The 23,259-nt window shown below is 41.6% G+C and overlaps 1 protein-coding gene across 2 annotated transcripts in view; it reads left to right on the forward strand.

Moving 5' to 3' along the window:
- CABLES2 (Cdk5 and Abl enzyme substrate 2) overlaps positions 1–23,259 on the forward strand; it is a 59,376-nt gene that overhangs the window by 30,579 nt on the left and 5,538 nt on the right. The window contains exons 2-8 of one of the 2 annotated variants that reach the window (XM_042463984.1): positions 8,215–8,286; positions 8,484–8,576; positions 11,278–11,355; positions 15,393–15,501; positions 16,870–17,035; positions 20,656–20,759; positions 22,525–22,631. In XM_042463984.1, the coding sequence (XP_042319918.1) occupies positions 8,215–8,286; positions 8,484–8,576; positions 11,278–11,355; positions 15,393–15,501; positions 16,870–17,035; positions 20,656–20,759; positions 22,525–22,631 (729 nt within the window). The remainder of the gene's footprint in view (positions 1–8,214; positions 8,287–8,483; positions 8,577–11,277; positions 11,356–15,392; positions 15,502–16,869; positions 17,036–20,655; positions 20,760–22,524; positions 22,632–23,259) is intronic. The other variant, XM_042463985.1, reaches the window with a different exon arrangement.

Raw genomic sequence — 23,259 nt, forward strand, 5'->3', positions numbered from 1 at the left:
ATTGTGAAAACTTAAGCACCAATTAAAGCTGGACCGAATATGGTATTGAAATAAAAATTGGCAAATCTAACAAATAAGATACACACACCTTTCAAATCAATGCCCTCAGATTCCTTCCACTTGCAAAGGGGACTGAAGAAGAGGCCCCGAACCGTGAGACTCAGGCCCAGGCTATGAGATTTGGCAACTTTACTTGCAAATGTGGTGACCATGCCCAGTGAGGGAACAGGACTGAGAGAGACTATCCAATGACCTTCAGGTCCTAGTTTTTCCATGATTACAAGAATGACAGGCTGAAGATCCATAGCAGTAATTTGCAAATCTGAGAGGTAACATATCATAGTGGTTTGAGTGTTGGACCATGACTCTGGAGACCAGAGTTTGATTCCCAGCTCAGCCTTGAAACCCACCGGGTGACCTTAGGCAAATCTCATCCTCAGAGGGAGGCAATGACAAATCTCATCTGAACAAATCTTGCCAAAGAAAACACCATGATACATTCATCTTAAGGTTGCCATAAATTGGAAACAACTTGTGAAGGCACACAATAATGACAACAATAATCATATTGGCGGGTTACAGACCGCCGAAAAGCGGCGGCCTGTACCCGCCCCTTTCCCCGGTGTATTGGGGCCTCAGTGGCCAGAGCGGCAGCCGCTGAGGCCCTGATCCGCCGCTTTCCGGGCCGCGGGGAAGGGGCAAAAGGCCCCTTCCCCGCAGCCTGAAAAGGGGTGTCCTTGGGGCTTCAAGCCCCAAGGACACCCCGCAGCGGCGGGGAGGAGGAGAAAGGGGGCGCTTGGCCTCTTTCTCCTCTGCGTCACTGGCGCAGCCGTCTGAAGGCTGCACCCAGCGACGCAAAGCCAAGAAGGAGCTCCAAAACGGAGCTCCTTCTTGCGCTGCATAAAGGGCGCTCTAAGTGCCCTCGCGCAGCACGATGGTGTCACGTCTGCGCCGCCTCGTTTGGAGGTGGCGCGTTCGTGACGCCATCATGGCGGCCCCCATGTAGATGGGGCACCGCCATCTTGTACTTCCTCAGGACGTATTAGGCTTGGGGGTGTCAAGAAGTGACGCCCCTTTTTAAAACTAGGACCTCCTGAGGACGTCCCTTATGGCCGTTTGTAATGCACCATAGATTATCACTGGGGATGACATTTCATGGTGCAGAAGGTTTATCTAAGTGAAAAGTTCTTGAATACATTGTCAGTCCTAGGGGAATATTTCACACACACCCCAAAATGATTTCTTTTGTGTTGATAAGCAGTGGGTTTGGCATTTGCTTCCAGCTGGCAGGTTTGCCCTTTATGGTAGGAATAGCATTGTGGTGATCTGTGCACATCCTTTCTCTAACAGTTAGCAACTGAGAACATCCTCGTTTCTGTTTTTTCCATTCTCATATGCACCATAGATAAGAGAAAGCATGGAATATGTATGATGAGGTTCATGTTGTAATTGCCTCCACCCTCACTCCCAGTCTCTTTGAAGGTATGTTTTCTGTTTAATGTACAAATAGAAAATCAAGAACAGCAAACAAAAGAAATTTGCTGAAATACTCTCAAGTATTCAGAGTAGAAAGCTACCGCCAACTAGGTACTGTTCTGATCTTTGGCTTTGCAACTAGTATTGCAAGAGGACCTAGGAAATTTTTGTGGTAATAATAACTGTATGGAATGGCAAAACTTGTAAGAGCATTTGAACTACTTGGAAAACAAATATTGTGTATGCCCAAAGCTTGGAAATGCTACTTTGGTGGATCACAATTCCCAGAATTCCCCAGCCTTGAGAAGGTTTCTGGGACTTGTAGTCCAACAAGTAACTTTTGGGTTAGGCTTTGTGCATATCTATTTGTATGGGAACAAATGTCCAGTATCAATAAACTAGTCTCTCCTTTATGGGCATTTGGTCTCTGCTTTTTCTCTTTCAGCAGTTCTAGTGATCTAGGGGCAAAGTTTTATCTTCTCTTTGGTTTGTGTTATAAATCCATCGGATGTTGCAGAGAAATTGGCAGAAATAAGCCGACTTGATCTAATGAACTGTAAACCAAAAGCTAATCTCATGCCACTGACCTCCTGTGGCCTATTCTTGGGATAATTCCATTAGTCAATAAAGTGAGGATTATGATTACTTCCCAGGAAGATGGAATGATGGCAGATAATACTGTGTGTCATAATATACTCTTTAAAAATAAATAGTTGGCTTAAGTAAGTCCTCCAATGCTGAACAAAACCAAGCACTTTTTTAAAATTCCTTTAAAATTTCCCAGCAAAAAAGTGTTACAATTGCTTAAAAGCAGAGGGGATGGGTTGTTTTATTTTATTTTGCTTTGTTTTGAAATCCTATTGTGATATGGAGTTGTCATAGTACATGTGCTTAATCCTGACTACATCAACTAAAAATGTTTTAGTTGGTTTAATTGCCTTTTTACAATCATTTTTGGTGAACTGGTAGGAGAGCATCGCTTCATCCATCAATTAATTTTGAACATTGCACAGTGTGAGAGTCATGTAGCTTTTAGGATGTCAAGAAGAGAGGTTTTGTTTGATGGTTGCTTTCTTTTAGGGCACATGAAAAAACCCCACTATATATACTCGACTGTAAGTTGACTATAAATCGAGGGCAGATTTTAGGGCCAAAATTATGGATTTTTATATGATCCATGGATAAGTCAAGGGTAAAACTTACAGGCATGTAACAAAGGATCTAAAGGATGGAACAAGGAAAACAATGCCAAAGAATTTACAAGATCCCAGCAACTTTAACTGTTTGTTCTCACACTAAAGCCAGAATGGATGAAAGAGTAGAGAAGGGTCAGTGCTTTCAAGACAGATTTCACTCTTGCCTTTCACCAGGGGATAGTTCATTTTTTAATAAGAGTTAAAGTGCAGTGTTTACATTGACCCATAGATAGGTCAACTCAGGATTCATGGGTCAATTTTTTACTAAGATTTCTAGATTTATACATGAGTATATACAGTAAGCTTTTTTTTTTAAGTACATCTCATTGATTTATAGTCTGTGATGCTTCAGGAGGCTGTCAAATGACAGTGGATGAAGAGCTGGTGATCTGGGAAACAGAATGGCTGAAAATATCTCCATCTATCCCTGAACTCCATCTACTTTTATTCTTCCAATGGAGATAAAGGACATCTTTGCCAGCGACCCATTCACACTACAGAATTATAGCTGTATTATTTCGCTAATTGGCATGGTTCTGTCCTATGGAATTCTGGGATTGGTACTTTAGGAAGAGGCATTTAGAATTTCCAGCTCTAGTACCTCTCCATACTACAGATCCCAGGATTCCATAGGACAGAGCCATGCCAGTTAAAGTGGAATAATAATAATAGTGTGAATGGGCTCCAGGATCGCAAGGCCTTAAAGAACTAGAGAGGGAATAGAACAATAAACAGCAGATAAGTATATTATCGTCCAATTAGTCTGATATCAATACCAGGAAAGATTCTAGAGCAGATCATTAAATAAAGAGTCTGTGAACATCTAGAAGGCAATTCCATAATCACAAAAAATCAACACAGGTTTCAGAGAAAGAAGTCATGCCAGACAAATCTGATATCTTTCTTTGATAAAATTACCAGTTTGGTGGATGAAGGGAATGCTGTGGATATAGATTTCAGTAAGGCCTTTGACAAGGTTCCCCATGACATTCTTGCAAACAAGCTTGTAAAATGTGGGTTAGACAAGGTAACTATTACATGGATCTGTAATTGGTTGACTGGCAGAACCCAAAGGGTGCTCAACAATGGCTCCTTTTCATCCTGGAAAGAAGTGACCAGTGTGGTCCCACAGGGTTCTGTCCTGGGCCTATTGCTATTCAACATCTTTATCAATGACTTGGATGACAGAATTGGGAGCATACTTATCAAATTTGTAGATGACACCAAATTAGGAGGAGTAGCTAATACTCCAGAGGACAGGATTAAAATTCAAAATGACCTGAATAAACTAGAAAGCTGGGCCAAAGCTAACAAAATGAACTTCAACAGGGAGAAATGTAAGGTACTGCACTTAGGACAGAAAAATGAAATGCACAGATGTAGGATGAGGGACACCTGGCTGAATGAAACTACGTGTGAAAGGGTTCTAGGAATCCAAGTAGACCACAAGTTGGACATGAGTCAACAGTGAGATGCGGCAGCTAGCAAGGCCAATGCGATTTTAGCCTGCATCAATAGAAGTATAGTGTATAGATCAAGAGAAGTAACAGTGCCACTGTATTCTGTTCTGGTCAGGCCCCACCTGATATATTGTGTCCCGTTCTGGGCACCACAATTCAAAAAGGACATTGAGAAACTGGAGCGTGTCCAAAGGTGGGCGACTAAAATGGAGAAGGGTCTGGAAACCATGCCCTATGAGTAGGGTTGCCATAACCTGGCTGCAACTGGGTTTTTCCCGGTTTTGGCGGCACCTGCCCGCTCCCGTCATGGGTGCCGCCAAAAACCAGGAAAAGCCTGGTTGCAGTGGGGTTGCTCCGCAACCCACGGGGCCTCGCTGGCCTCCTCCTCCTCCACCTTGCATGGCCGCACGGAGGAAGAGGAGGGCAGTGAGGCCTGGGGCGGAGGAGGCGAAGGGGGAGGCGGTGCCTCCTGCGCGCAGCCGCACCAACCTCCCCACCTCCCTGCAGCCTTCTCCCTCCTTCCTGGTCTCCGCGGAGGCCAAGAAGGAGGAGAGGCCCCGGTGATCGCCGGCAGCCCCGCGCCCTCCTTCCTGGTCTCTTCAGAGGCCAAGAAGGAGGAGAGGCCCTGGCGATCGCCAGCAGCCCCGCGCCCTCCTTCCTGGTCTCTGCGGAGGCCAAGAAGGAGGAGAGGTCCCAGCGATCGCCGGCAGCCCCGCGCCTTCCTTCCTGGCCAGGAAGGAGGGCGCTGGGCCACCAGCGATTTATTTCTGAAATGTAGGACACTTTTTAGTGTCCCAGATTTCAGAATTTTGTCCTACATTTTCCCGGTTTCGAGGTCCTCATTTATGGCAACCCTACCTATGAGGAAAGACTTAAGGAGCTGGGGATGTTTAGTCCAGAGAAGAGAAAGTTAAGAGGTGATACAATAGCCCTGTTTAAATATTTGAAGGGATGTCATATTGAGGAGGGAGCAAGGTTGTTTTCTGCTGCTCCAGAGACTAAGACCTGGAGCAATGGATGCAAGCTACAGGAAAAGAGATTCCACGTCAACATTAGGAGGAACTTCCTGACAGTAAGGGCTGTTCGACAGTGGAACACACTCCCTCGGAGAGTGGTGGAGTCTCTCTCCTTTGAGGTCTTTAAGCAGAGGCTGGATGGCCATCTGTCGGAGATTCTTTGATGTCGATTTCCTGCATGGCAGGGGGTTGGACTGGATGGCCCTTGTGGTCTCTTCCACCTCTATGATTCTATGAATGGGTCAGTTAGAAATAACCAATTGATGCTTTGCACAGCTAAGGTAAATTGATGTATTGAAGCAGTGTTTGATTGATGGAAGAGTATTCAGACTGTTGTATTACAGTATTGTTGTTAGGTGCCCTCAAGTTGCCTCCAACCCATTGTGACCCTGTGAATGAAACATCTCCAAGAAATTCAACACAGAGAAATGTAAGGTACTGCACTTAGGGCAGAAAAATGAAATGCACAGATATAGGATGGGAGACACATTGCTGAATGAAAGTACATGTGAAAGAGATCTAGGTGTCCAAGTAGACCATAAGTTGAACATGAGTCAACAGTGTGATGCGGCAGCTAAAAAGGCCAATGCAATTCTAGGCTGCATCAATAAAAGTATAGTGTCTAGATCAAGAGAAGTAATAGTGCCACTGTATTCTGCTCTGGTCAGGCCCCACCTGGAATATTGTGTCCAGTTCTGGGCACCACAATTCAAAAAGGACATTGAGAAACTGGAGCGTTTCCAGAGGAGGGCGACTAAAATGGTGAAAGGTCTGGAAACCTTGCCCTGTGAGGAACGACTCAGGGAGCTGGGGATGTTTAGCCTGGAGAAGAGAAGGTTAAGAGGTAATATGATAGCCCTGTTTAAATATTTGAAAGGATGTCACATTGAGGAGGGAGCAAGCTTGTTTTCTGCTGCTCCAGAGAACAGGACCCGGAACAGTGGATGCAAGCTACAGGAAAAGAGATTCCACCTGAACATTAGGAGGAACTTCCTGACAGTAACGGCTGTTCGACAGTGGAACAAACTCCCCCGGAGTGTAGTGGAGTCTCCTTCCTTGGAGGTCTTTAAGCAGAGGCTAGATGGCCATCTGTTGGGGATGCTTTGATTTGGATTTCCTGCATGGCAGGGGGTTGGACTGGATAGCCCTTGTGGTCTCTTCCAACTTTATGATTCTATGATTCTATGAACCCCTATCCTCCACTGCCTTGCCCAGATCTTGCAAGCCCTTGCCCATAACCCCCCTGATCAAGTCTATCCATCTGATTTGTGGTCTTCCTCTCTTTCTTCTACCCTCTACCTTTCCTAGCATTATTGTTTTTTCAAGTGATCCATGCCTTCTCATTATGTGGCCAAAGTACAATAGCCTCAACTTGATCATCTTAGCTTCCAAGGAGAGCTGTGGTCTGATCAGTTCAAGAACCCATTTATTTGTCTTCTTGGCTGTCCATGGTATCCTAAGTACTCTTTTCCAGTACGACATTTCAAATGAGTTGATTTTATTTCTGTCTGTTTCCTTCACTGCCCCAACTCTCGCATCCATACATGGTAATTTTGGATACAGAAGTCTGAACGATTCTGAATTTAGTGCTCAATTGTATGTCTTTGCTCTTCAGTATCTTTTCCAGTTCTTTCATAGCTGCCCTTCCCCTTCTTAGTCTGCAGTCTCCATTCTGGTCAATGTTTGGTCCTAGATATGGGAATTCTTCAACTATTTCAATTTCCTTGTTGTTTAGATTGAATTTGTGTATTTCTTCTGTGGTCATTATTTTTGTTTTCTTTACAGTATATTCAGCATCAGATCTGCCTTTGCACTTTCAGCTTTGATCTTTGTTATTAACTGTTCCAATTCCTGTTGTATTATACAGAACCCCATGCTTGTAATTTATTTTTATAGTGTTTTGTGCCTTAATAAAACTCTAGCTCTGTGCTTGGATTTCCTGGGAACAGAATTTTATTTGTTTAGTACAGTCGACATTCCTATACATCGTTGTCTTTTCTTTTGTGCACAGACTTTATGTTTGTCAAGAACATTTTTGGCAATAAATCCAAGGCAAGCTTTTGTGTACAAAAATGGCTCTCCTCCACCCTTGAAGGTTGTGGCTCACCATTGTTATGAGCAAATTTAAGTGGCAGCTTCTATAAGAACCTGTTCCTAACCGTGATGGTCATTAGCAATCCAAATTCACTGAAGTAATGGGCATATTTCAGTTGACATTAAAAATAGAATGAAGAGCTGAGAAACATCTTAGAGAGAACAGTGCTCCTTATCAATGGAAAGAGACTACTTTTAGACCTGTGATTTTCCAACTGTTTTTTGGGACAGCCAGAAGGTACGCTAAGGAGGAGACAGGCAGCAGGAGAGATAAATCCTTGAAATATGTTTTTTAAAATTATTATTACTATTATTATAGATGTTTCCCTGACCTGGGTAGCTGCAAGAAAGTGATAAGGCTGTGTTAGGGTGCATTCTCAGTTCCAGTGAGGTGTCTGGAAGGCCCAACATGCCTGGCTAGCACTCGGGTAAATAATGTATACTGTAGAACATGGGTGGGCAGAGTGTGACTCTTGGGCCAATTTATGCCCAGGAGATACCTTTTTTGACTTCTGCTCACCTTCTGTTGTTAAGAAAAGGCCTCTCCTAGACCTAAAATGTCAAGGAGGGTCCCAAAACATGCTGAGAATGACTCTCATGTCATGTCTTCTAGAAGGCATTGGGGGGGGGGGGGATAATTGATTTTATTTTATGGGAGGAGGTGTAGGGTGGTGAGGTCCTCCAAGGGCAAGGGTTAGTGCACTCCCCTACCCTTCCACAGTTGCCCAACCCTGCTCTACAACATATTTCAGAAAACTGTACTTTGCAATGAGCAAATTTTCCTTGAGTGACGCTTGGAAGTTTCTCCGTAGAAGCAAATTGTTATCAACAGTGTTCCTGCAGAAAGTTTGAGGAAGCTTGTGGGGAAAACAGACATAAGCATATACGGATGCTGTTATATTGACAGCTTGTTCATCTCGGAGGCCATGAACTAATATTGTTCGCTCTTCGTGGTGTTGTGCATTTTTGCAGAAGGCGTTTTATCTCCCAGCGCTGCTCTCTAGAGTTTTTAGAAGACATAGTGGAATGTGCCAGTGTCCGAAGGTACTTGTTCAAAAGCAGCATTAACCTTCTCTCGTTGCATGCTTGGCAAATCCTTTTTCTCCCTTTCACCCTCTTCCAAGCCAAATACCTAAGGCCCTGCATGCATGTTCATTCCGACTGTAACATCTGCATCCTTTTTATTCTACCTTTATTTTCTCCCTCATCCAGAATGCTTACCTCTGTCTTTCTTTCTGCAGAACCAAGCACATATCTGGATCTCCAAGACACAAGGGCCTGAAGAAGATGCACTTCATTAAGAACATGAGGCAGTATGACACAAGGAACAGCAGGTAAACTTTCCTTTGACTAGTTCCAGAAGGATTGTCATGTTAGCTTTCTACAGCAAAACCAAGAGTCCTGTGGTACCTGAAAGAAATTGTGAGCCTTCGTGACCTGTGTTCCATTATTAATACTGTCAGTTGACCAAGGAGTTTATCACATAAGGTTAGTATATCACAATTACAGTAGGAGAATAGCATCTTTGGCAGATCATTAAAAAGAGAGTCTGTGAACATCTAGATGGCAATGCCATAATCACAAAAAGTCAGCATGGGTTTCAGAGAAAGAGGTCTTGTCAGACAAATCTAATCTCTTTCTTTGATAAAATTACAGTGGTACCCCGGGATACGAATTACCCAGCTTACGAATTTTTCGGGATACGAAAAAATCCCATAGGGATTTATTGTTTCGGCTTACGAAGGTTTTTTCGGGTTACGAAAAAACCTCGGCGCTATTTTCAATGGAGCCGCGGCAGAGCCGCGGCTTTTTTTCCATTAGCGCCTATGGCAATTCAGGTTACGAAGGTTTTTCGGGTTACGAAATTAGCCGCGGAACGAATTAATTTCGTAACCCGAGGTACCACTGTACTAGCTTGGTAAATGAAGGGAATGCTATGGATATCGTATATCTTGATTTCAGTAAGGCTTTTGACAGGGTTCCCCATGACATTCTTGTAAACAAGCTTATAAAATGTGGGATAGACAAGGCAACTGTTACATGGATTTGTAATTGGTTGACTGACCGAACGCAACGGGTGCTGAACAATGGCTCCTTTTCATCCTGGAGAGAAGTGACCAGTGGGGTCCCACAGGGCTCTGTCCTGGGCCCAGTGCTATTCAACATCTTTATCGACGACTTGGATGACAGAATTGGAAGCATTCTTATCAAATTTGCAGATGACACCAAATTAGGAGGAATAGCTAATAACCCAGAGGACAGGATCAATATTCAAGATGACCTGAATAAACTAGAAAGTTGATCCACAGCTAACAAAATGAACTTCAATAGGGCGAAATGCAAGGTACTGCACTTAGGGCGAAAAAATAAAATGCACAGATATAGGATGGGAGACACATGGCTGAACGAGACTATGTGTGAAAGGGATCTGGGAATCCAAGTAGACCACAAGCTGAACATGAGTGAACAGTGTGATGCGGCAGCTAAAAAGGCCAATGCAATTTTAGGCTGCATCAGTAAAAGTATCATATCTAGATCAAGGGAAGTAATAGTGCCACTCTATTCTGCTTTGATCAGGCCCCACCTGGAATATTGTGTCCAGTTCTGGGCACCACAATTCAAAAAGGATGTTGAAAAACTGGAACGTGTCCAAAGGAGGGCAAGTAAAATGGTGAAAGGTCTAGAAACCATGTCCTATGAGGAACGACTTAAGGAGCTGGGGATGTTTAGCCTGGAGAAGAGAAGATTAAGAGGTGATATGATAGCCCTGTTTAAATACTTGAAGGGATGCCATACTGAGGAGGGAGCTGACTTGTTTTCACTTGCTCCAAAGACTAAGACCCGGAGCAATGGATGCAAGCTACAAGAAAAGAGATTCCACCTCAACCTTAGGAAGAACTTCCTGACAGTAAGGGCTGTCCGACAGTGGAACAAACTCCCTCAGAGTGTAGTAGAGTCTCCTTCCTTGGAGGTCTTTAAACAGAGGCTAGATGGCCATCTGTCGGGGATGCTTTGATGTCGATTTCCTGCATGGCAGGGGGTTGGACTAGATGGCCCTTGCGGTCTCTTCCAACTCTATTATTCTATGATTCTATGATTTATCACAACATTTCATGTTTATCCTGTTGCTGCTTTGTATTTCAGTCGTTGGTAGAGAGTGCCTTTTCATTGACAGATTTTCCTCAGGTGTGATAAAGACCTGCCAAAAATTCTGTTATCCTATTGTAGTTGTGCTTTGCTAGCCTCCTGTGATAAACTCTCAAATTGTTGATGACAACACATAATCATCATCATGTCATTATCATCTATGTATGGGCAAATGCTAACATCCAGTGTTAATGCCATTATCACTACTTTCTTAGTGTGACCAGATGTCATAACCACAAAGGAGGACAGTGTTTTGATCCATCTAGCTTAGTATTTTCTACCCCAGGATTGAGAAACCAGCTTCATGCTTTCCTGTGTTCTTGGACCCATTTCCTTAGGCAAAATCTATCAAAAGTCATGTTCCTGTGATAGGCAAGTCTGCATCACGCCTTCCCTTTTTCCTCCACCTCCTTTTCTCTCATCATCCCCATCTAGAAGACCTCTGGAACAAGGACAGGTTCTGTTGCTTAGAAAGGACTTTTGAAATTAGTCCATGGTCCACAGTTTGCATGTTACTTTTCTATTTTGAATTGTTATCTATGATTCCCTAAGGCCTCACACAAAGATCCTGTTTAGCTCTGCCCCCCTAAGAGACCTTTAGGGCCTTTTATATGGAAGCTACAGCTTTGTTCCTGAAGTATTGGCCTTCCTAACTGAAAACAAGTTAACACCAGTGGTTGGTGGGTTAATATCTTCCAGGCTCAGACTGGCGTGATGTAACTTATACTTACAAAGCAAGCACAAAATAGTGTCATTCTGTTAGTGAAAGGCTAGGTTCCCACTGCTTACAGAAAGCCCATGTGGTTCAAATTTTTATGCAGGAAGCTGAATGTGGGTACAAAATGCTATTGATGACTCACGGTACTCTTCCCTCTTGTCTCCTTTCAGGATAGTATTAATTTGTGCTAAACGAACATTATGTGTGGCTTTTTCAATCTTGCCTTATGGGGAGAGTTTACGGATCAGGTGAGTATTTCTTATTTTTGTTAGACTAATTATTTTTAATTGATTTTACCTTTGAAAAATGACACTTCTTTCTTAGGAAATAGAATTGCAGTACTGGTAAGGTTTATTGTGTAAGCACTGACTCTGATCAGTGAGACACAACTGACATTCTGAGAGTCTTAAATGGGCAAATATTTGTCACCTTGAAGGCTCTAGTCCTACTGATTGCATAGGAAAACTCATTTATTTACTTTATACCCCACTTTTCTCTCAGCATGGAACCTAAAGTGGAATTTAAAGCAGAAATTAGAAAGGGTCATAATAGAGGTGTGTCTGTGCTCCTGTACCATTTACTCTTGTGCTGTTTGAGATCTTCCTGTTCCATTATGTGCCATGTTGTCAGCATAGATTTTGTTTTTAAAATTATTATTGCAATTAAAACGTGTATCCCACTTAGAAAAGTACATGATATTGTCCCAATCTTTCTGTAAATATCTTTCTTTATAAGCATGGTGTGGGTGATCTTGAGCAAGTCACATTCTCTCAGCCTTAGTTTGTGTGTGCACACATGTATGCATGTCTTCATGGTTTTTTTTCCTGACTTATGGTGGCCCTAAGGTTGAATGCATCATGGGGTGTTCTCTTCTTTTTTTCTCTGAGGCTGGGACATACTCAAAGTCACCCAATGGGTTGTCATGGCTGAGCAGGGATTTGAACCCTGGTCTCTTGGAGTCCTAGCCCAGCACTTACACCACTGCTCCACACTGACTCTTCTCTCAGAGGAAGGCAATGACAAACCTCTGAATAAAACATGCCAAGAAAATCCCCCAGATAGGATTTCCTTAGGGTTGCCATAAGTTGGAAACTACTTGAAAGGCACACAACATACATGTTACAATACAACTACTAAAATGGCTTTAAGGTTCCTTCCTCACCCATGTTCTAACACATCAAACAGGGCTTAAACCTAAGTAAACACACACAGATTGCTGCCCAAAAGCCCTGCGGCCTGAGTGCTGGTAGAACATTAGCTCTACAGGTTAATGCAAATGTTAATGCAGTAGAACATTTTGACATTTTAACATACATATATTCCTCAGTTAATGAAATAGATATGTTCCTAGGCATTATTTCTTTAACCAAAAATTTGATACTAGAAGCAGAAATAACATGGAAGGAATAGGAAAAGCTTCCTGCACTTAAAAAAGGAAGAGCATATTGCCATGTTTCACCAAACTTTTTATACAAAACTAACAATATGCACAGGTGAAATGAAAGAACCAGGTCAGGTAAGCCTTAAATAAGTAAACAAACAAACCACTTGAAGGCTTCTTTCAAGATGCATCCAAAGGATGACTTTTTGTTTTGCCAGCGTCCACTTTTCTTATGATTTCCATTGTGGTGGCCAAACGTACAGATGTATGATATTTTAATATGTTTGTGGTGGCTGGTGAATCAGGCATATCTACTCTTACTTTTTGGCTGAGTAAGGGATATTATAGGCAGTTTCTGTGTACCTTGTTGTAAGCAGGCACACACAGGTACATTAGGATCAGCTAGAGAAGAATACCATTCTTTCCCAGCACAGAGTATATTGCATTGTTTACTGAAGACATGTTGCTGCAAACCAAGTTTGTGTTTCTCCTCTTCTTCACCATCCTCCCAGTATCCCCCAAAAAAACTTTCGGAGGACAAGGTGGACAGGCATAAAAATACACTTTTTTGCTGGAGGCTTTGTTAACTGAGGTATGTTGTTGTTGTGTGCCTTTGAGTCATTTCCAGTTTATGGCCTAAGGCACAGGGTTTTCTGGGGATGAAAGTGTGTGACTTGCCCAAGGTGAACCAGTGGGTTTCCAGGGTTGAGTGAGGAATCAAATCCTGGTCTCCAGGGCTCTAGTCCAATGCTCAAACCACTAGATCAGTCTGGCAAAAAAGAAACAAAACTGTTATTGAGTGGGACTGAGAAGGAGAAAGTGAACAGCTGTACCTCAAATGTAAGTAGTTATATATAAAGCCTTTTCTACTTAAGGACTCCATGGGGTCCTAGAATGCAAGAAAACATGCTCTCTTCTTAACAGTTTAACAGTAGTAAGAATGCATTCCACTAGGCTGTCTCTGGGAAAAATGCCCAAGGAGTCAAAACATGCTATTTAGAACAGAAGCTGTATTAGGACTGCATAAAGAGCACTCTGGGAGGAACGCAAGATAAAACGCTTTCTCCCCTTAGAAAAATAGAGGCAACTTAAGACAGTTGATCCTCCACCATGGTGCAGCAACAATAACAACAACAAATATCCTGTCTAATATTGATAGAGAAACCACTGTGGTGTGGTGGTTGGATGTAGGTCTAGGTCTAGGACATGAGATCCAGGCACATAGCTGAGCCATAAAACTCAGTGCATGGGCTTGAGCCAATTAGCCTGACCTGCCTTGCAGGACTGTTGAGAGGGTAAAATGTAGAGGACAAAAGCCATATAAACCACATTGACCTCATTGAAGGAAAAGTGGGATATAAATGGAACAAATTTTAATAATGTTTTTAGCATCCTTTGTTCTTGTGTGCCATCAACTTGTTTTCCAACTTATGATAACCCTAAGGCTATTATGGGGTTTTCTAGGGCTGACAGGGTGATTTGCCCAAGGTGACCCAGTGGGTTTCAATCACTGAGTAGGAATTCAGACCCTGGTTTCCAGAGTTGTAGTCCCAACACTCAACCCACTACACCATATCGGCTCTCTTTGGACATTGTACTTGAGACATATCACAGCTAGAGTGGGGTCAACATGTATGGAAATTCGCCCCAGTACAGATAATGCTAAGTGTAACACAGTGACTTATGCTAGTATTAAGTACATGGAGAGCAGGAGAAATTCACTTGTCAGGACCTCATGATACCTCACATCATTGAACACCTACTAGCTCATCTGTATGACACTTAAATTAGCCTTGCCAAAAGAAAAGAATTCTTTTTTAAAAAAAAATCTCATCACTCAATCTTCCTGCACATGGAATATTGAAGAAGGAAATGGATGTTTTCCAAGACAGAAATCCACATACAGATGTGCCTTCTATAAATAGAGTATGGGAAACTTCTTTCTGGCTTGATGGGAAAACTGCAAGGGGTCACCCAAAAGAGCTTGGCTTTGCTGAAAACGAAATAGATAATTAGAATTTAGGGGGTGGAGGGGTGGGTTTTGAAGCAGGGAGAGGTATCACTGCTGTGAACAGTGACCTCTTGTTAGACATCCCAGATGGCTGTGTAAATACAAATTCAGACCAGCTAGTGATTAACCATTTGTGGAGGTGGATACATGTTGTATGTTTCATGTTTGGTTAGTTAAGATTTAGATCAGGTTGGGAAAGGGCTACATGTGGCCACAACGCCATTTTGAGCCCCCATTCTTCTTGTTTTCAAATCATAATGTCCCCCACACCCTCTGGGGTTTTGTAATCAAAATACAACTAGTTAGGTCTGTGGTCTAATCCAACATGGCGTTTTATGTCATTAAGAAACAGAAGGAAGTCACTTTCTTTTGTACATTTTCCCCCTTAAAGACCAAGAACAGAGTTCATAGATGTTTTTTCCTGCAAATGGATTCCCATTGCTCAATCCACATCTGTGTGTATTCTGCAGTGTTCATGCTTGCTGCTTTCTCCTTGGTCATCCCACTTCCACATTCACAGTCTGTATTGTGCCCAGGTGACGTGCTCAAATGTTGTACCTTATCATGGGAATTGCTTATGGACTTGAGCATTGTGTGTGCAGATGTATGAATTATCTCTGAGTTACTTTTAAAAATAGGAAGAACTTTGGCTGTTGCTTACGTCTTCTCTGCTAGTTCACAGACCATTTTTGGTTTTTTTTTAATTGTCTCTTTTAAAAAAAACTACACACAAAACTGTTTATGGGAGCAGAGAAGACATGGGAATTGCCCTTCTAATCTTGAAATGTGTATGGGTTTGTTTGTATTTAAAGGGGGGAAAAGACTGAGATGGTTTTGGCCAGGATTAGCAAAAACAGCTTTAATTTCAGTCTTGCCAATTCTGCCCTTAACAGTGAACTGAGGATAGAGGGGCAGAAACAAAGACATCCTTCTGGTGGTGTTTCAGTCTCTACTGAAATGGTGCTAGGAATGGAAGGTGTCGAGTTGGGAGCTGATGGCAAGGTAAGGACTTCCTAAATGTATCATAGTTCTCTGCTAAGAATTTTGGAGACAGGATTTAATGTAGGTATATCATTCATAGTATTATTTGTCTTGCCATTGATTCTTGAGCAGATTATGGTGTTCTCTCTGAGACACCTCAGATGTACTGTTCAAGTTGCAAAAGAAGTGGTAATAGCAATTATTTCATTTGCTCATTTTTAAAAATGAAAATTAAATACTAATACCCTAAAGGCACCAGATCCTATTTTGGAACCTAAGCAGAGTCAGATCTAGTTAGCACTTGGATAGGAGACCGCCAACAAATACCAGGTACTGTAGGCTATATTTCAGAGGCTGAAACGGGCAAAAGCCTAACAAAACCCTATGAAACTCATGGGGCAGTAAATCAACAGGTGATTTGAAGGCACATAACACACAGTATCATGACCTTTGGGGAGGCTGGTGGCTATTAACTTAAACAAAAAAGCCTAGTTCATAGAATCATAGAGTTGGAAGAAACCACAAGGGCCATCCAGTCCAATCCCCTGCCATGCAGAAAGGCACAATCACAGCACTCCCAGCAAATGGCCATCCAGCCTCTATTTAAAAACCGCCAAAGAAGGTTATTCCACCACTCTCCAAGGCAGCATATCCCACTCTCTAACAGCTTTTACTATCAGGAAGTATAATTGTCGCTTACTATCTGATGTTCTGTTGTTGGCTGTTTATCGATCCATTTCCTGTATTCCTATGTACTGTATATGTATTATCCTACTTGTGATTATGTATTTTCCCTGGATAATGATTAACCATCCATTATGAAGCCTTGCCCTCCCTCCAGTCCATCTGCCTTGGTCCAGGCCTCGGAGGTTGAGAGGAACTGCTGGACCTCTTACCCTTTCTCGTCACCACTCCCTTCTCCTTCTGTATCATGTCTTTTTTAGATTGTAAGCCTGAGGGCAGGGAACCGTCTAACTAAAAAGATTGCATGTACAGCGCTGTGTAAATTTACAGCGCTTCATAAATAAAGGTTAATAATAATAATAATAAATAATAATAATAATTTCTAATCTTGAAGTGGAATCTCTTTTCCATTTTGTTTTTACGCTTTGTTTAGGTTGTAAATAGGAGTTGAGGTGGTTGCCTGTGGCAATGGCAGCAATACAACAGTTTCTTTCTTTGAAATGGTTCTGTTTCTCCCCAAACCATTGGCTTGGTTTTAAGACAAAGCAGTAAACCTTAGAAGTAGGATCTGTGCATATTTTTAAACTGTTGCTGTTCCATGAAGAACATAATTTTGAACATAAGAGGCTGGAGCATAGAAAACCATTTGCAAAAGCCATAAGAGAGACATTTTGGATAATGCTGATGGAACTAACTGTCTTGCAGGTTGTGTCTTATGCAAAGTTCTTGTATCCAACCAATGCTCTCGTTGGCCGCAAAAGTGAGGCCCATGGTGCTGTTTCTGTGTGCCGAGCTCCTGTTCCACGGGGGGCTGGCAGTTCAAGATACAAAACTCCAGTGGCCAAAACGATACCTTCCACAGCAGATATTGGTAAGCATTACATTTTGATATCTTACTGCCTTTCTGCATTATATTATTTTAAAGCAAAACAAATGTTGTTTGGTTGATACTTTAGTGGGGGAAGTGGCTTTGGCTAAAAATGCATAGATTAAATATAGGAATTCATATTGTACCATTAAATAAGAATCAGTGAAGGCTGGTGACTCCCACATCAGTGGAGTGGTGAATCTGCTCTAGGATTCAGTCCAAACTTTAAATGTGTTATGCAGTTTAATGAACCCATTTGGGAGATAGAGTGGAATGTGTTGGATAATTCCTTTATAGTTCAGCCTGAAACCTAGAGCAAATTTACTGTGCTACCAACATTGGAGCCATCAGCCTCCAGTGATCTTTGCTTTAGACATCAGGAGTGTTCAGGAAGTTCACTCCTGGTGCCCCCCCCCCCCCCCCCACCAACAACAAAATTCAATATACACAAAGAACTAAAAGTTTGATACTAAAATTACTGAAGGAAACCCAAGGAGACTAAATCAAAGTGGCAGCAGAGAAATACATGTTTTATCAGCACACTGATACACCAATAAAGGGGACCAATTGGGCCTCCCAGAGCAAGGTGTTCCACCGCCTGGGCACTGCAACCAAGAAGCCCCTGTTCATTGTTTCAGTCATTGGATCTCCAGCAACCATTATAATGAGTGAACAGGCTGATATGGAAGAAATCAAATAGCCTGATCTCAACCCATTTAAGCATTCATAGGCACTTACCAGCACTTTGTATCACTCTTGGAAACTGGTGGCTAATGCAGATTAAACAATATTGGAGCCATATGCTCTGAAAAGCTGGCCCTAAACCCAACCATTTTCTGCTGCATTTTATTAGATAGGGTGACTGTAATGGCCCATGAATATTAGCCATAGTACAGTGATGGGGTTGCAGAGAACTGAAGGCACACAGCTGTGCCCTGACATAAACAATTCTTCATGCTCCATCTCCTCAAACTTTTACCAAGAACTAAGCACTTTTTTCATTTAATGAATTTCCCCCCACATTTTCACTGTCAAAGAATAGCTATATTGATATCCATTTTTATCCATCTGTAAGGAATAGAAACATGCATGTAGTGTGTATACACTTATGCATATAGACACACGCATACAAAGATGAGACTCAGAAGTATATCTCTTCCCAATTTCCAGTTTCTATATTTATTCAATAAATTAGACTGCATTCAGAATTATATTTATGCCTCTTTAATGCTGCCATTTTTTGTCAGATTTCTTTGTGGTTATGTGAGACATTGTGTCCTATAAAATGCTTAGATTCAATACACTGTACACTGAAATGTCAGGACTGTCTAAATATAGAAAAGAACTCTTTCTTTCAGCTTTATAACTGTGACAAATCAAAGGATATAGACAAGGCATTTTCTGAAAATCAAGACAGTGACTTAAAAAGCAAAAACTTGTAGGAATCTGGGCAAAGTTAATAATACTGAGTTGTTTACGGCTCACATTTAAGGACTCTTGTCCAACCAGAGTTGACCTTTTGCAAATTTTTAATGAGCTATTCTGTATTCTAATTCCTGAACACACACCCCTTTAAAAATTGAACCAGGAAGTTAGTTTCTCTTAAGATGCAGAGCCTATGTAAAAACAAGTGGGATCTGCGACAGACTGTTCCACTAGGAGTGATCCTGCTTAAGGATCCAGTCAACTGTGCCTTCTTTCATGATACTCCATTCCATCCTTACTTTGGTTTTCCTCCCTGTCCTTCACCAATTCTAGTAGACAATATTCTGTAACTACTAACAATCCTCATGGACCTGGAGGAAGGAAGTTTTCTACCCTGCTATGTTGTTTTCTAAATATTTTTTATTCTTATTCCAATCTTGGCATTTCCCTGAGTCAGATGATACTTCCCTCTTGCACATGTATGTTTTGGCTTTACAGAGATCTGCCCTTAAAGAACAAATTTGCTATTCCTATGTTGTATAACACCAACATATTTAGTACACTTGCTGGCCTGAGGCTTACATTTTAATAATAATAGCTATCATCCAGGGTTCTGTAAGGTCAGCTATGATGTTGGCATGCAAGCGTGCATTTTCCTTGTCTTTCTTTTGGGCATCAGAGAATCTAAATATAGAAAGTTTATTATTCCTCATAGAGGTGAACCCAAATAGAAACCTCCTTCAATTCCAAATTAAGTTGTACAGCTGATGAGGTTTTGGTCTACAGCTTCTGTCACTGTTAGCCAGAGTAGACATTTGTGAGAGATAATAAATAAAAGAATTATCTAAGAGAACTGAATATTTTTAGCTTGAAGAAGAGAAGACAGAGATGACATGATAGCTGCCGTTAAATATCTGAAGAGATGTCATGTAGAAGATGGAGCCAGCTTGTTTTCTGCCACTTCAGAGACTAGAATACAAACCAATGTATTCAAACTACAATAAAAGAGATTTTACATTTACTGTAGGAACTTTTCCACAATGGAATAGAATACCTCAAGATAGTGGTGGGTGGACTCTCCTACTTTGGAGATCATTAAACAGAGATTGGATGGACATATTTTATGCGTGCTGCAGTTGATCGTTCTTGCATGCCAGGGGGTTGGACTAGATTACTCTGTGGCCCCTTATCTTTTTATTTCAAAAATCTGCAATGCACTGTCTTTTTCAGTTAAGCATCACCCCTTGGGCATGTAGCCTGCAAGAACTTGCTCAACCTAAGAAGGGGGTCCTGACAGAAGTTATCCACCTCTATTCTGTAATACAAAGTTGACATTACACTGACTGCAAGCCCCATAGCTTGAACATCAGCTACCACCACCCTCTTTATATCAGTATAATGAAGTATTCTGAGCATTGGACTATGACTGTGGAGACCAAGCTTCAAGTCCCTGCTCAGCCATGGAGACCCAGTGGTGAGCAAGTCATATTCTCTCGGCCTCAGGGGAAAGGCAAAGGCAAACCTTCTCTGAATAAATCTTGCCAAGAAACCCCATGATAGATTTGTCTTAGGGTTTCTATCATTTGGAAATGACTTGAAGGCACACAGCAACAATAAAAATAAGCAAATTTTCTGTTTAAGTAGTAATGCCCAGTAAACTACTTTATTAATTGGGGTATAGCTAAACATGTTGGACAATGTGGGACCTTCTATTGCCAGTCTCCCAGCTTTATCTTTATATTAGATCCTGGAATTTAATCTATAAGTACTGGGGGAGCAGTATCCTTTAAAAAACAAAAACAACATTGCTATTGGAAACAACTTGAAGGTACACTGTGATTATTATTATTATACCTTGAGAAATTTCATGTTAAACAAAAGCCGATCTTACATTGCTTTCTTTATTTTGTTCTAATTGTAAGAACATCGGAAGCTGCTTAAAACCAAATTATGACACCTCTCTGTCTAGCTCAGCTTTATTTCTCCTGAGTGGCATCACTACTGCAATGTTTCAGAAGAAAGTCTTTCCCTGCACTACTTAAAGATGCCAGACAGTGAACCCTGGACTTTGGGCTGCAGAGTTATACCACTGCTGAGCTACACATTCAAAACTTAAATTTCTGAGATGTTTGATTGTTAGTTTCTTAAACTTTTCTTCAGTACACCATCAAGCTGCTATTTCTTTTTTCTGTTTCCAGGAAATGATGTTGGAGAGTTAATAGAATACAATCCCAATCTCCTTGATGATCCTCAGTGGCCCTGTGGGAAGCACAAGCGTGTCCTCATCTTTGCATCATACATGGTAAGGCACTGAAACACTGCAAATCTGTAGCAGCTATGGCCAGGTGTCCAAAGTAATTACTAACATACCACAAAAGGTCAATCTGTGGCAAGTAGGGTCAGTAGGAGATGGTTTGTCACATTTGTAGAGGACCTGGTAATTTTATTTATTTATTTATTGTATTTATACCCCGCCCTTCAGCCCTAAAGGCTATCAGAGTGGCTTACAATTATTATTTTTAATTAGATGGTTCCCTGCCCTCAGGCTTACAATCTAAAAGAGTAATTAAAAGAGAGTGAATTTTTAGTGAAAACTCTGTGCCCCAGTGGTGGTACATGTACCTTGAATAAGAACCACTGCCTTACATGATGGTCATAAGGATGATTGTCAATGTACATTAAGTGCTTTGAACACAAAACACACAGGATCTATATTTGATAGAGTAAGATACTGGAGAATGAGTTGTAATACTCTGTGTGAGTTTTCTAGAGTTATCTCATTGGGCCCAACTAAAGGTCAGATAAGCTGCATCCACACTGCAAGAATAATCTAATTTGACACAACTTTAACTGCCATGGCTCAGTGATTTGAAATTCTGGGAACTGTAGTTTGTTGTGGCCCCTGAGCTCTCGACAGATAAATGTCTCACAAAACTACAGTCCCCAGAATTCAATAGCACTGAGCCATCATAGTTAAATTGCTGTCAAACTCATGCAACCATACTGAACTAAACACTCCTTTGTCCTTAGCCAGCAAGGAAGTCCTAGTGAACTCAGGTTCAAATCCTCAGTTCCAGTTAATCTGTTATACTGGCACCAAGCAAACTATTTCTTCACCACATCAGTATCTTGCAGGGTGGTGCAAGAAGTATATGCTTGTGTTGCCCAGGATTTACTTGGGGGAAAAGTCAGAGAACCTGCAAAAGATTATAGTCTTGTACAGTACTGAAGTGCCAGCTATTACAGGATTAAGAGATTATGAAAGAGCTTTGAAAACCTTCTGTCCTCAAAGAGATTAAAGTTTTCTCATCTAGGATTCTACTGTGATGGCCTAGATACAGGAGCACTTGGCTGTAATCCTGTACAAGGGCAAATGATGGTTAATAGTGGAAACTTAGTATAACATGATACCAGCTAAGGCCATCGTGCTCTCAAGTTGCCTTTAACCGGGGCATAGAAGAAACCCAGCTTTGAACTCAGCTGGGATCACTGCATTTCAGTCTAGTAATATATTCACCACTAAAGTACCACCATGGTAGACAAAATTAATACTCATTGCCAAAACCAGGTATATAGATCCTTGCTCACAAAGTGATGGAATCAGAATTCTTAGAAGCCTTGGAAATGGTTAGCAAGGAGATGTGGGCTACTGTTATTGGCAACCATGTTTTACCTCCTTAGATCTGCTTTGATTCTTAATGTGGATTAGTTTCCCATGAAGATATGCAGACTGAGAATGGTATAGTGGATAGAGTGGGCCTGGAACCTGGAAAACCAAGGTTCAGGTTTCCAGTTAGCTAAATAAAAAACTCATTAGGTGATCTTGGGGCAACCTTTTCTCTCAGCCTGACCTATCTTATAGGAGTTGTTGTGGGAAGGAGGAGAGCCATACACACTGCCTTTAAACTCTCACAGGAGCAGAAACATGATAGAAATGAAGCAACCTATTCATCTTCTTCTTCTGTTGTTATTATTATTGATCTATTGGACTCTCAGTCAACTTTCTCTTTCTCCCAATAAAGTCAGTTTAAAGATCCATAAATAAACATTGTTCTTTTTTATTTCAGACCACCGTAATAGAATATGTGAAACCCTCAGACCTTAAAAAGGATATGAATGAAACCTTTAAGGAGAAGTTTCCTCATATCAAGCTCACATTGAGCAAAATCAGAAGGTAAGAAAAAACTGAGCTGCTGAAAAGAAAAGGGAGATGGATCATTGTTGTTGTTATTAGTAGTAGTATTAGTATTTTTGTATATCCTGCCTTTCTCCCAATATAAGCCACTCCAGAAGAGGTTTCTTTCCTCTTAAACTTATTCACAATGCTTATATCACTAGGGGGAGAGGGTGGCAAGATTTGTTCAGAAGGAGTTTCCCTTTGCTTTCCTCTGAGGCTGAGAGAATGTGACTTGCCCAAGGTCACCCAGTGGGTTTCCATGGCCATGCAGGGATTTGAACCCTGGTCTCCAGAATCCTAATCCAGTGTTCAAACCACTACACCTCCTATATCCTGCTCATTTAAGGGCTGCATTCTTCATTCTTCAAACCCGGAGAAGTCATACATAGAGCAGAGCTATCTATTGAGCCACCCAGTGCTTACAGACCACTAAGAACCCACACTCGCTCATTTAATTGCATTTTAATGTACACTTTTTGTATGTTTTTAGCTGTGTTGTGTGTTTTGTTTAACTGTAAGCCTCCTTGAGTCCCAATTTTGTTGTTGCATATAAATATTTTGTTGTTGTTCCCTCAAGTCGTTTCCTTTTTATGACTGGGACAGAACTTCTGGGGCTGATAGTGTG

The sequence above is a fragment of the Sceloporus undulatus genome, chromosome 4, assembly GCF_019175285.1.
Source record: "Sceloporus undulatus isolate JIND9_A2432 ecotype Alabama chromosome 4, SceUnd_v1.1, whole genome shotgun sequence".
NCBI lineage: Eukaryota > Metazoa > Chordata > Lepidosauria > Squamata > Phrynosomatidae > Sceloporus > Sceloporus undulatus.